This window comes from Mesoplodon bidens (assembly GCF_964165515.1).
Source record: "Mesoplodon bidens genome assembly, chromosome: 4".
In the NCBI taxonomy this organism is placed as follows: Eukaryota; Metazoa; Chordata; class Mammalia; order Artiodactyla; family Ziphiidae; genus Mesoplodon; species Mesoplodon bidens.
Window position 1 is genome coordinate 56,795,592 of NC_138160.1, and position 14,249 is coordinate 56,809,840.

At 41.7% G+C, this 14,249-nt stretch overlaps 1 protein-coding gene across 1 annotated transcript; it reads left to right on the forward strand.

Annotated features, from left to right (window-relative positions):
- Positions 1 to 1,240: 1,240 nt before the first annotated feature.
- Positions 1,241 to 8,718, forward strand: CCNB1 (cyclin B1). The gene is made up of 9 exons (XM_081231985.1): positions 1,241 to 1,415; positions 2,028 to 2,198; positions 2,295 to 2,462; positions 4,588 to 4,770; positions 6,175 to 6,333; positions 6,550 to 6,786; positions 7,061 to 7,201; positions 7,825 to 7,935; positions 8,487 to 8,718. The coding sequence occupies exons 1-9, from the start codon at positions 1,395 to 1,397 to the stop codon at positions 8,592 to 8,594; spliced, it is 1,299 nt and encodes a 432-aa protein (XP_081088111.1). The 5' UTR covers positions 1,241 to 1,394; the 3' UTR covers positions 8,595 to 8,718.
- Positions 8,719 to 14,249: the final 5,531 nt, after the last annotated feature.

Genomic DNA, 14,249 nt, shown 5'->3' on the forward strand with positions numbered 1-14,249 from the left:
GTTGATCCCCTAAGAAGAATATGATGTCATCTACGTGGCATAACAGCCAAGAGTACATAACCTCGATGTAAATCACAAGGAACAATTAGACAAACACAAAAATAAGAAAGTTCTATTTTCTAAAAAGTGGCATGGAGTACTGTATTCTTCAAAACCATCAGTGTTACAAAAGACAAAGAAAAGCTGCAGGAACCGTTCCAGACCAAAGGAGGCTACATGCAACATCGACCCTAGCTGGATCCTGTACTGGAGAAAAGAAAATGCTAAGAAGGACATTATTAGGTCAACTGACAAAACTGGAATACAAACTAGGTTGAATACAATGTTGTGATAAAGTAAATTTATGAAGTTGATAACTGTAGTGTGATTATGTTAAAAGAACATCCCTTTTACTTAGGAAGTACACACTGAAAAATTGAGGGATAAGGGGCCATGATAACGTAATTTACCCTCAAATGTTTCAGGAAGAAACTGTTTATATACAGTTATACACGGACAGATCTATATATAAGAAAGAGATTAAGGTAAATGATAAAGCAAATGGGGTAAAAGGTTAAGGATATTTGAATCTGGGTAAAGGGTATACGTGTGTTCCTTGTAATATTTTTGTTTGCAACTTTTCTAAGTTTAAAATTATTTTCAAATTAAAAGTAAAACAAAAAGATTGGCTTTGGGAAAAAAACTGATTGAAGTAATCTGGCACGTTAAGAGGCTGGCAATATTCTTAAGAGACAATTACCGTTGTGGAAACGTCATGGATCTAAAGAAATCTAAGTTTAGTCCCCTGTTACTAATTTGTGATCCTGAGAAAGTCACCCTCTCTGAGCTTCAGTTTCTCCAACCCAGAGTGCTGCCAAAATGATCAAATGAAAGAATGTATATACAAAAGCCTTTCCTGCTACATGCCACTGCAGAAGAGGAAAGTGTGTTTAACAATAAGTAGGACTAAAGCCATAACTTCCTCTCACGTCAAACCAGCAGCTCCGCTCTCTTTTCCAAGGCCCTGCTAACCACGGCGGCGCACAGGTTCGCCCCTCCAGGTGGGCGGTGATCACCCCTCTCCAGGTGGCAACAGTAGCTGCTTGAGGGCGCAGGCGCCGAGTCAGATCACGTGATGGCCTGGCCCCACCCCCGCCCGGACTTCTTCGCGGGATCGCCCTGGAAACGCATTCTAGGAGGAACCGGCCGCCGCCAATGGGAAGCGAGCGAGTGCCACGAACAAGCCAATAGGGAAGGAGCGGTGCGGGGTTTAAACCTCAAGCGGTGCCCGATTCCTCCCGGCGTGCTGCGGAGGAACGGCTGCTGGTCTGCGGTGGGTTCAAGGTCCCCGGCTGGTCTGGGGCTCCCGTGCTCTGCTTCTCCCCACTGAGCTGCTGCCTGGTGCAGAGGAAGCCATGGCGCTCCGGATCACCAGGGTGAGCTGCTAGGGACGGTGAACAAACGCGGCTCTCCTGGCTCGCTGCGTCTCCTCTCCCTATGTCGCCTGCTGGAGTTCCCCTGGCAGGAGTGGACCGGGACAGATTTGGGGGGAGGATGGCGGTCGGTGGGCCCCTAAAATGGTGGGAGAGTTTGGGGTGCGGACAGACGGAGAGAGGAAGGTGAGAAAGAAGTGGATGGGGCTTGGATAAAGTGGGGGGGGGAGGGGACAAATGGAGGGTAGACGCGAAACCTTTTGTAAAAGGTGACGGAGGACCCCTGAGCGACCTCCCACCAACTGCATAACTCCCTCCCCACAGGAAAGGTGCCTGCAATTGAAAGCTTTTTCGATTTCCTTTCAAATGTAAATTCATGGTATTTTAGGTCAGGCGGGGGACTGAGCAGGCAATCCCTCAATAGGTGAAAAAACTGGTTCGGGGAGGAATCTGGCTTGTTACAGCTTTAGCGTAGACCCTGGAACGCAGGTTTCCCCTAGGAACCCATTTACTAGTCAGCATTCCTCCTGAGAGCCTCTGTTTTGCCCCCGCTTTAACCGTTGATTTACTCTAACTTGGCTGAGCCAGCTCTCAAAGTGGTCTTGCTTCTTACAGAACACGAAAATTAATGCTGAAAATAAGGCGAAGATCAGTATGGCAGGCGCAAAACGCGTGCCTGTGGCCACTGTTGCAGCCTCTAAGCCCGGGCTGAGGCCAAGAACAGCTCTTGGAGACATCGGTAACAAAGTCAGTGAACAGCCACAGGCCAAATTGCCCCTGAAAAAGGTAACTGTCTTTCTGATTCAACTACTCTGTAAGAGTCTGCCTTCCAACTGTGACCCGTGATGGAGAAACATTCCATTCTCTCCTTTTCATCCACAGGAAGCAAAAACTTTAGCCGCTGGAAAAGTTATTGCTAAAAAAGTACCAAAACCTCTGGAAAAGGCTCCTCCTGTACCTGTGCCGGAGCCCCAGCCGGAGCTGGATCTGGAGCCAGAGACGGAAACCGAGCCTGTTAAAGAAGAGAAACTTCCCCCTGAGCCTATTTTGGTAAACTTAACTGTAATATTTTAGAGCCTGTTGATTGTTTCTTTTCCCTTCATTTTACTAATGCATGGCATAGCATTTGACTAAATAGGAAAAAGAGTAACATTTATAGAGTGCTTAGCAGGAGGTAGGCTCTGCTAAGCACTTTACATGCATTAGCTCACATAATCTTACACTCCAGTGCGCTGGTATTATTACCTCTACTTTTAGTTAATGACATAGAGAAGTATTAAGTATCTTTCCTAGAGTCATATCTCATCAGTGGCACGTAATTGGATTCAAACCCAGGCTATCTGGCTTCAGAATCTATGCTTTTAATTGCTTTGTTATGCTACCCCTCCTTTGTACTGAGGAGTAGCTACCTGGACTAAAGATTTTGCTGTCTTTGAGTACAAGCCATCTCTGGCCAGAATTTATTGACTGAAACACAGATTTTTCTCTTGAGTCCTTTTTTTTTTTTTTTAACTCCATAATGTGGCCAAATAATTAATAAGTCTGTAACACTGTAATTTATATAAGGATGTAAAGCAGAAAATGGAGCTCTTCAGAGAAGGTAAGAAGATGAGTTAACACTTAGCCTCAAAAACCAAGAACATTTTATTAAATATCAGGTATGTAAATGTATCTACTCCTGTGAAGATAATATACACCATCTAGAAGAGGCTGCTTTCCTGAAACTGCAATGAACTGCATTCTTTTTTTTTCTTCAATATTTATTTATTTGGTTGTGCCAGGTCTTAGTTGTGGCTTGCTGGCTCCTTAGTTGCAGCACTTGGGCTCCTTAGTTGTGGCATGCGAACTCTTAGTTGCAGCATGCATGTGGGATCTAGTTCCCTGAGCAGCAATGAACTGCATTCTTAAGTTCTAATTTTTAAAACTTCATTAAAGCTGGTTGGGAAAATGATCGGTTAAAGTCATTCAGCCTAGCTCTCTATATCTAAGGGAAAGGGATGTGAGGCTATGGCTTTAGTATTGTCCTTCTGGACATACCACAGAAACCTGTAGCATGTGCAGTCTTTAACTGGTCGTACCAAAAGACCTGAGCTTTCCGTCAAAGTCCCGTACTGATTCTTGCCTTCACTTTCCCACCCTCTTTCTTTTAACTGATAACCTTCTCATCCTTCAAAACAGCTCAATCATCAACACCTAAAGCTTTCCCTAACTTTCCCAACCCTACCCTAACTTCCCGCACCTCTAGGATTTGTTCAATCAATCTCTTTACTTCATTTACTTATTTCTTCTAAATTCAAAGCCCCTTGAGGACACCATAAAGCCAGTGCTTAGCATAGAGCTTAAGAAAGTGCTCAATAAATGTTTGGACAACGGGGTAACTGGAGCTTGAAGAAAATGGTTCATGATAACAAAGTCAGTTAATCCTTAGTAGTTTGGGGGATTCCCTGGTGGCGCCATGGTTAAGAATCTGCCTGCCAATGCAGGGGACCCGGGTTCATGCGCTGGTCCGGAAAGATCCCACATGCCACAGAGCAACTAGGCCCATGTGCCACAACTACTGAGCCTGCGCTCTAGAGCCCACGAGCCACAACTATTGAACCTGCGTGCCACACTACTGAAGCCCGTGTGCCTAGAACCTATGCTCCACAACAAGAGAAGCCACCGCAGTGAGAAGCCTGCGCAACTCAATGAAAAGGAGACCCCACTCCTGCAACTAGAGAAAGCCCGCGTGCAGCAACAAAAACCCAACACAGCCAAAAATAAATAAATAAAATCCTTAGTAGTCGGGACAGGACTTGTGTTCTCCTGTGCAGTGGGAAGCAGGCCATGTTATTAAAGACTAACTTGCCATTCACTTGGATTAACTTTACATGACATTGCTAAGCAAATGCATTACTTATCAGTTTCCTTTGGAGGAAAGTCTAGATGTGAACTTGCTTCCTCTCTGTTTTACCTGTTAGCATTCTACTGACTCTAAACTGATTCCGTCTAAGTTGGCATTTCATCTTTCATATTATTCACTTGCTGAACACAAATTGAATAAATTTGAAAAGGTAAATGAATCGTATGTCTGTTCAGCAGATAGTCTCTTGAATTGGTACCAATAATCTGACCTTCATTCCCAGATTGTATGCTCCTCTTTGCTATTATTTCAAAAAGTCTATTCTGTTTCAAGGTTGATACTCCCTCTCCAAGCCCCATGGAAACATCTGGCTGTGCCCCTGCAGAAGAATATCTGTGCCAGGCTTTCTCTGATGTAATTCTTGCAGTGAATGATGTGGATGCAGAAGATGGAGCGGATCCAAACCTTTGTAGTGAATATGTAAAAGATATCTATGCTTATCTGAGACAACTTGAGGTCAGTAATATTAAACCTTTGTTTTTTCTAAACTGCATCTAGCTTTATTAAAGAGATTTTCCATTAACAGTTCACAACAATTTAAGCAAGATATGAGCAGCATTTCTTAACAGTAGGTTCCACTTTGAAATTCTTCGTGGAAAAATAAAAAGGCCCAAAGTAAGCCAATGAAATCTTTTTTTTGGGGGGGGAGGTGCGTTGCATGCATGGCTTGTGGGATCTTAGTTCCCTGACCAGGGATTGAACCCCGGGCCTGGCAGTGAAAGTCCTAACCACTGGACTGCCAGGAAATTCCCAATGAAGTCTCTATTTGCCATTTTGAACAGGGAAAATTCAAAGTGAGAGTGGATACTACCATGGCTTTTCCTAAAGGAAAGTCCACAGATTGAAAGGTATTTTATATCTATCACAGTTAGGAGTGAGTGAGTCCCAAATTCTGGGTTTAAGGAGCGTAACAGGCAGGAGGTACATGGTAATGGAGAAGATGCTGAAAAACTGTAGCCAAAAAAAGGCATTTTGGGTCAGTGTTGCTTATGAGCATGTGATATCAGGGAAATTGTTCTTTGTGTTCAAGAGGAGTATACTCAAAAACTAAAGGTTTTGGTTTTCTTCCATTTCATCCCATTTCTGAAACTTTCTATTAGTGTCCTTTGCCCTTTTCCCCCCCAAACAAGGAAGCATTCTGTATGTTAACAACATAAGCTATACAGTTACCAAATTTACCCAGTTGCTTGTTTATAATGCGTTGTGTTCTAGTGACATCATTAACATCTTCAGGCTCTTGCCTGGTTCTTTTGGGCATCTCCATTTTCTACAGGATTGTCCTGTAAGAAGACTTCCTTGCCAGGACCAGCCTTCTGCTGTGGATTTCTTTTCTCCCTTGTCTTTAAAGTTTGTGTTCTAACTTTGGAGGAGTGGGTTTAGCAGATGTGTGTGCTGGATTTTGATGGTTGACTTTTGTTACCTATGGTGTTTTGGGGGTTTAAACCCTGGAGTAGGAGTGGTAGCATATTGGTTCCAGCTGATCTGGGAACTGCTGCTATTTTTTTTCTACTTCATAAAGCTCCGGTTGTGGGTTTAGAGTCTTAAGTGAAAAGATCTGAGGTGATAGGTAGTATGGTATCCTTATTTGGGAAGAAGTGGGGAAAGGGTGTGGGCCAGTAGTAGTGATGGTGAATTGGACATAGTAAGATGTGCCAATATGAAAACCTGCCACACTGTCCTGTTTCATGTTTGCTTTCTTTGTTTCTCAGTGATAGAGCTGTTTGCAGTGACCAAATGAATAACTGAGTTAAAAACCGTTAGAGATTCTAAATGTTCCAGAGCTATTTTGAGGTGACTATTTCTGGTCAGAAATGTCATGTGGAGTCTTGCTTCTTAGGATAATCAGCATTTCTTTTGCAGGAAGAGCAAGCAGTCAGACCAAAATACCTACTGGGTCATGAAGTCACTGGAAACATGAGAGCCATCCTAATTGACTGGCTAGTGCAGGTTCAAATGAAATTCAGGTTACTCCAGGAGACCATGTACATGACTGTTTCCATTATTGATCGATTCATGCAGGTGAGCATAATTCACCAATTGAGGGTTCTCCCTTCCAGGGTCCTAGCTGAGTCATAAAAAACAGACTTTTTCAGCTAAAATCTGTCTTGAGGCATGGGGTGTCATTAATTGAGATTCCGTTGTGAGAGTGTGTCTTTCCCACCACTCCTTCACAATTCTGTGCCTCCTTTTTCAAATATGTATTACTTATTGATCCAGTTGAAATTCCCATTGCAGGATAATTGTGTGCCCAAGAAGATGCTGCAGCTGGTTGGTGTCACTGCCATGTTTATTGCAAGCAAATATGAGGAAATGTACCCTCCAGAAATTGGTGACTTTGCCTTTGTGACTGACAACACCTACACTAAGTACCAAATCAGACAGATGGAAATGAAGATTCTGAGAGCTTTAAATTTTAGTCTGGGTCGCCCTCTACCCCTGCATTTCCTTCGGAGAGCATCTAAGATTGGAGAGGTACAGATATCTTGAAACCTTTGGTATGGTACATTAGGGAATACTGCTGGCCAATAAGATCTAATTGAAGTGCCTTGTATGTATACCTAACTACGTGAGGAAGGGATAAAGATGGTATGTATTTCCAATCAGGCTGTATGTTAATATTATTATTAAAGCCTTTCATGGGCAATTGCATTTGAGAGTTTGTAGGCAAACATCTGTAGTTAGTTATGGGCATACCGGTTACCGCCAATGCAGAGTTCTCTGACAGAACCTATGGGTTTTATTCCAGGTTGATGTTGAGCTACATACTTTGGCCAAATATCTGATGGAACTAACTATGTTGGACTACGATATGGTGCACTTTCCTCCTTCTCAGATTGCAGCGGGAGCTTTTTGCTTAGCACTGAAAATTCTTGATAATGGTGAATGGGTAAGCTGTGACCCACAAACTGAGGTTACCCTGAGCTTTTAAATTATAATATTTACTGCATACAGAACTGTTGTCATTAAAGGCCAGTTCAGATGGTTTTTAAATATGGCATCTACTGAGGGAATGATTTAACATATCTTGTTTGTGATATCTCCATAAAATGCTTCCATTTCATTGCCTAATCTCATCTACCTATACCCCTTTGAGAAAGGCAGAGCAGCTGCTACTCCTTACAGATGGAGAAGCTCAAGCAGGTCAAATGACATACTAGAAGTTCGTTCGTATTCGTTGATTCAACAAGTATTTCTCCTATATGCCGTGTGATACTCTAGGCCCTAGAAATAGAATTACGAATGAGAAAGTCAGCTCCAAAGAACTTGGAGTCTAGCTTTGGGGTGGGCAAGTCAGCAATTACAAAAGTGTAATTAGGTTGGAGCACAGGATCCTAGAGAAGCCATGAAGGAAGGGTATTTGGGGAAGAAGGGGTCTTAAGCTTGTCTTAAATTTTGATTATAATCAGTCACACAGTATCTACTTCCCTACCCTAGTTTTGAATAACATCTAGAAATTTTATGAAAACCATTGGTGATGAGCATTTTCAACATTAACTTTTGTTGTCTTAGACACCAACTCTACAGCATTACCTGTCATACACTGAAGAATCCCTTCTTCTTGTTATGCAACACCTGGCTAAAAATATAATCTTGGTGAATCGTGGGCTTACAAAGCATATGGTGAGTCAATGGTACTGTATGGTGTTGGGAAAAGTGGAAAATCATTAGGATTTTGTGTGGTTTTTTTTAATATGTATATAAATTTATTTATTTATGGCTGCGTTGGGTCTTCGTTGCTGCGCTCAGGCTTTCTCTTGTTGCGCTGAGCGGGGGCTACTCTTCGTTGCGGTGCGCAGGCTTCTTATTGCGGTGGCTTCTTTCGTCACGGAACACAGGCTTTAGGTGCGCGGGCTTCAGTAGTTGTGGCACTCAGGCTCAATAGTTGTGGCTCTCGGGGGTGTAGAGCTCAGGCTCAGTAGTTATGGTGCACGGGCTTAGTTGCTCCGCAGCATGTGGGATATTCTTGGACCAGGGCTCGAACCCTTGTCCCCTGCATTGGCAGGCGGACTCCTAACCACTGTGCCACCAGGGAAGTCCATTCATTAAGATTTTATGCCTGTAAATTCATAGCTTGCTTTTAAGGAGTTGATTTTTAAGTGTATATGTGTATCGTTGGTTCTTATGATGTTTTCCTCTTTTCCTTCATTAATTACTATGCTTTTCTCTTCCAGACTATCAAGAACAAGTATGCTACGTCTAAGCATGCTAAGATCAGCACTCTAGCACAGCTGAATTCTGCACTAGTTCAAGATTTAGCCAAGGCTGTGGCAAGGGTGTAACTTGTGAACTTTGGAATACTATAAAATCTGCAAATAAAATTGGCACCATGTGCCATCTGTACATATTATATGTTACATTTATTTACTTTTAATAAAGTTGTAGTCCTTTTTACTTAAACCTTAACTCATTTGAATGTGGCTACTTCCCACTTGAGGATAAAAGTTGTTTTAAAGGTACAGTGGGGGAATAGTAAAAAAAACTGCTTTCAATTACCTGGGGACCCAATTAATACACACAATTGGTTCTTCTTCGTTCTTGTTTTATGTACCTGGCTTTACTTCAGATAAATTACTAAGCTCTTGAAGGCATTTACAATCCTTACTTGCTTTATGTCATACTGTATGTAAGCCCAGTCATCTTAAGAGAATTGGCTGCCTAGTTCTATGTAAGGAAAAGTACCACCTCATTCCCAGTTCCCCCGATTTCTATTTCCTCTGGTGGTTGCTGCTATAATTCTAAGTAATCTACTCATACCACTTTCTTAAATTATCAACTTAAACTAGTATCAACTTTTTCACTTGGAAAAATAAGAATTTTAATTTATATTCAAAACCTAGTTTGCTTTTTCTTTATTGGTTAAGAAAATAAAACAATCCTCAAAACAAATAAGAAAGTATCTAAAAACGTTTATTTACCCGCCCCCTCTTACTCTCCTATGTCTCAATCCCATCCACCTGAAGGATATCAGGAGTTTGGGATGTACCCATTCATGCCTTCTATGAATATAGACCTGCATGTAAATTGTTATGGGGGGTATTAAAAAATGAGATCATACTATATACCTAGCAATTCTTTCAACATGGACAAGCCTTACCTGTATTTGGGCATTCTAGTCCATAGTATGGATATACTATAATGTAATTAACCATTCCCCTGTTTATGTTCAGATTGCTTTTTGTCTTTGCTCCTACAGACAATGCTGTTTAAATGTCATTATATCCCATTCCTTTCTTTATGTACACTGGGTTTTCCAAAGAATGTGTTCTAAGTTCTGGCAGGTACAGCCAGCTGACTTTCTCAATGTCACCAGCAATAAATGTACAGAAGTTCTGGTTTTCTCTGCATCCTTGCCAGAACTGAAGGTAATCATTCTCTTTAATCTCTGTGAGTTTGGCAAAAAATATCCTATTTTGTTTGCTGTTTATTTATACTTCTCATGAGTAGTTGAATCAACTTTTGTTGTCCGCTTACTTATCAATTTGTAAGGCTTTCCCAGTTTGTCATTTGCCCTAAATATGTTTATGCTATATCTTTTGCCATGCAGACACTTTAAATTTTTATATTATCCAAACTATTTTTTCTGTAGTTGCTTTCGGATTTTTGGTGTTAAGGTCAACTCCATCCCCAAACCATTACCATCTCTTAAATTTCTAAATTTTTCCTGTTTAGGTCTACAAGCCCTCAGTAAACTTTTTGTATGTTGTATGAGATAGGATTCTTAACTTCCAGATGGATGCCCATTTGTGCCAGCCAGTACTATATGTTTAAAATCCTCCTTGTACGATTGAAACATCATTTTCTATTGTTCCCTGATCTACTTGTTTCTTCCTGTGATTAATATAGTTTTACATTAAGTTTATCTGGTATGAGGAGGCTACCACTGTTTCCCAAATATGTGGGGGCAATTTCAAACACATGAACCTTAAAATTATGTCCAGTTACTGAAAAGCTCCTTTGAGATTTGACTGTATATTATATACATATATATAGAATGTTATGTACTAGCTCTGGATGGACTGATATTGTCTTCCCATCCAGAAACATTTTTCTCCATCAAAGACTTGTTGCATGCCTTACATTGCAAGGTTAGAATTTAATTATGTAATTGCTGTACTTTTCTTGTCAAGTTTATTGCTGGGTTTATGCTTTTTTTTGTCACTATTGTGAATAGGCCCTATTTCCCACTTCTATTTTTTATTGCTAGTTGTATTTTTGTTACCCAGTGGACATCGATGTTTTTGATTTTAGTGCTTTTCTAGGCCTTAAATCCCCAAATTTTATTTTTTCAACTATATGATATATATATATTTTTTTAATGCAGAGGGACTGCCTTTTAATTAATTTATTTATTTTTGCTGTGTTGGATCCTCGTTTCTGTGCAAGGGCTTTCTCTAGTTGTGGCAAGCGGGGGCCACTCTTCATCGCGGTGCGCGGGCCTCTCACTATCGCGGCCTCTCTTGTTGCGGAGCACAGGCTCCAGATGCGCAGGCTCAGTAGTTGTGGCTCACGGGCCTAGTTGCTCCGTGGCATGTGGGATCCTCCCAGACCAGGGCTCGAACCCGTGTCCCCTGCATTAGCAGGCAGATTCTCAACCACTGCGCCACCAGGGAAGCCCCAACTATATGATTTTTAAGTTATTAGAATCTCCAACATGACATTGATAATTGGTAGATCCCCATCTTATTCCTGGATTGGACATCTCTTCAGTAGTTTTACCATCTAATATTTATCTGTTAGTCTTTTAAAAAAAAAACAGAAAAACCCCAATGATATCATAAGCTGAAAGAGTAAATAAAATTCCCCAGCCTTGACTATTAAAAACTCTTAGCAGGAAGAGAAATTTAAAATCTATTCATTTATTGAAAGCTAGCTAAATTAATCTATAAAGTCACCTGGCCTGTTGCTGCTTATAATGGTAGCTTTCCATGTTTTTTTGGTGTTTCTTAAGAATTCCCCACCACCACCACCTCAGAAAATCATCCGTTCTGGGTTTTCTAAATTACAGCTGTAGAGGTATATGATATTATTCAATCTCTTGTATTATATCTTCTCATTCCTGATGTTGAATACTTGTGTTTTCTAATCAGGCTTGCCTAGGGGGTCTTTTACTGGTGTTTTGAAACAATGATACAAAGGTATCATTTCTACTACCTTTATTTGGTAGTTTTAGCTTTTATGTTAATTCTTACCATCTGCTTTTCTTTTGGTTATTTTCTAGTCTAGGTTAAATACTTAATATATTTTTAGTAATAAAAGCCTTTGTATATACATTTTCCTCTGTGATAGCTGGTTTCTAAAGTCCTCTTTCGTCAATATCTGGTTATTTCTTTTGTGATCCTTTTTGATCTGGAGATTATTTTACTGCTTATTTTCTAAGTAGTTTGTTTATTTATTTTTGCTGCATTGGGTCCTCGTTGCTGCACGCGGGCTTTCTCTAGTTGTGGCCAGCGGGGGCTTCTCAGTGCGGTGGCTTATCGTTGCAGAGCACGGGCTCTAGGTGCACGGGCTTCAGTAGTTGCGGCATGTGGGCTCAGTAGTCGTGGCACGTGGGCTCAGTTCCTCCATGGCATGTGGGATCTTCCCGGACCAGGGATCGAACCCGTGTCCCCTGCATTGGCAGGCGGATTCTTAACCACTGCGCCACGAGGGAAGTCCCAGTAGTTTATTTTTTTTGTCAGACATGTATATGTTGGTAATTTTTTATTTCATTGGAAATAAGGTCTATAAAAAGCCTTTCGAAACTTTTCTGTGTGGATAAGTACTTGACTGACTTATGTAAATATTCCATGGATTTTATTTCCTAATAGGAAGCAAAGTTTTAGTGATTTACATAGGCAAATATTAAGGCTACAGAGAAAAAAACTGTATGGCGGTCATATACACGCGTGTGTGTACTTGTGTACATAAATTTCTATTTTTAAGAGCCATTTGAAAGTAAATTTCAGGTGTCAATATAATGTCCCCTTAAATACTTCCATCATGCATCTATGTCCTAAGAATTAAGACCCTTAATTTTGATTTGGACCATTTTTAAAGTCTTTATTGAATTTGTTACAATATTGCTTCTGTTTTATTACGTTTTGGTTTTTTTGGCCACGAGGCATGTCGTATCTTAGCTCCCTGACCAGGGATCGAACCTGCACCCCCTGCATTGGAAGGCGAAGTCTTAACCACTGGACCACCAGGGAAGTCCCCACAATCTTTTTATCACACTAAGAAAGTTAACAACTCCATATGTAATATACAGTACATAATCAAATTTCCACAGTCATTCCAAAAATGTCTTACATTTTTCCAATCCAGAGCTCCAAGTTTCATTTCTTTTTCCATACAGAACAATTGACCTGCCTTTTTTTTAAAATTATTTATTTTTGGCTGCATTGGGTCTTTGTTGCTGTGCGTGGGCTTCTCCTTGTGGTGGCTTCTCTTGTTGCAGAGCACGGGCTCTAGGTGTGCAGGCTTCGGTAGTTGTGGCGCATGGACTCAGTTGTTGCGGCTTGCAGGCTCTAGAGCACAGTCTCAGTAGTTGTGGCGCGCAGGCTTAGTTGCTCCGCGGCATGTGGGATCTTCCAGACCAGGGCTCGAACCCGTGTCCCCTGCACTGGCAGGCAGGAAGATTCTTAACCACTGTGCCACCAGGGAAGTCCCAATTGCCCTGCTTTTTAACATGAATTGTCTAGGCCATTTTTCTTGTAGAATGTCCTTCATTCCAGATTGTTTCTTCATAGTTAAGTTCAGGTTATGCATTTTGGCGAGAATATTGGTGATTTGCACAACCTATGCATCACTGGAGTCACGTATCAGATTGTTAAACACTACTGGTGATACCACATTTGATCATCTGGGTAAGGTGGTAACCACCAGATGAGTTTTGATGTAAAGGTGCTGTTCTCTTTTTAGTTTTAACGTTCATTAACGATACTTGCTTTGAGTAATCTTATCTCACTGGGAGTGGGATGATGGTAATTATCTAATTTATCATCCATCCTATATTATTGGACATTGATTCTGATGCATGCTCAGATTGGAGAACCACTGCATAGTCTTCATCCCAAATTTGGCCAGTGGACACCTGATAGGCAACTGCTTAAAAGGATGAGATTGGTGTGAGATATTGGAAGACATCCCGATAAAAGCAGTTAAGTGCAAAAAGAATAGGGTCACTTTTTTGTAAAGAAAAAAGGAAGCCAAATGTTCTTCCAGGAATTTGGCAGCAGGAGTGGTGAACCTAACATTTTACATCCGACCGTGCCTTTGAATCTTTTACCAGGAGCTGAATTACTTTGATAATAGAAAGAAAGGGGAGAATTGTGTGAACAAGTATAACTCAGGGGCAACTCGCGATAGAAGGGAATGCTCGGCTCTGTTGTTCAGAGGCCCGAGCTGCTTGTGCTTGTGCGGCAAAGACTGTGCCCCTTACACGACTGACCATAGTGAAAAGCTACAAACCAGTCAGGCATTTATGTCCTGCGTTGCCCGGTCACTGCTCAGCCAAGAAAGCTCAATTGTAATCTGCCGGATCATCAAACTGACACTTGGGGGCACCCAACTCTGTTACGAGTTCGAATCTTACGGACAGTTGAATTTCAAACTGGAAGTCTGCACTGCCTCGTGGGGAGGAAGTGGGTATCTCTTGGGCCACTCTCTTCTCCGCAAAATGATGGGCCTGGACTTAATGAGCTCAGAGCAAAAGTCTACCTAACCCTCCAATGTTTACCTCTGCCAGCCTGCCCGGCACAGCCATCTTCCAAGGCCGCGGATGGAAGAGGAGTGCTAAGGTGGGTCAATAAGGGCTATCCCAGCTCCAAGGCTGAAAAGACCTGTGATGTCGGGGTTCTCCCCTCTAGGCCGCGGTGCCAGGAGCCGGGGAGTGCCCCCGAACGATTGCTGCATATAGCCCTTAGCCCAGCACTCGATAGAGCTGACGCTAAATC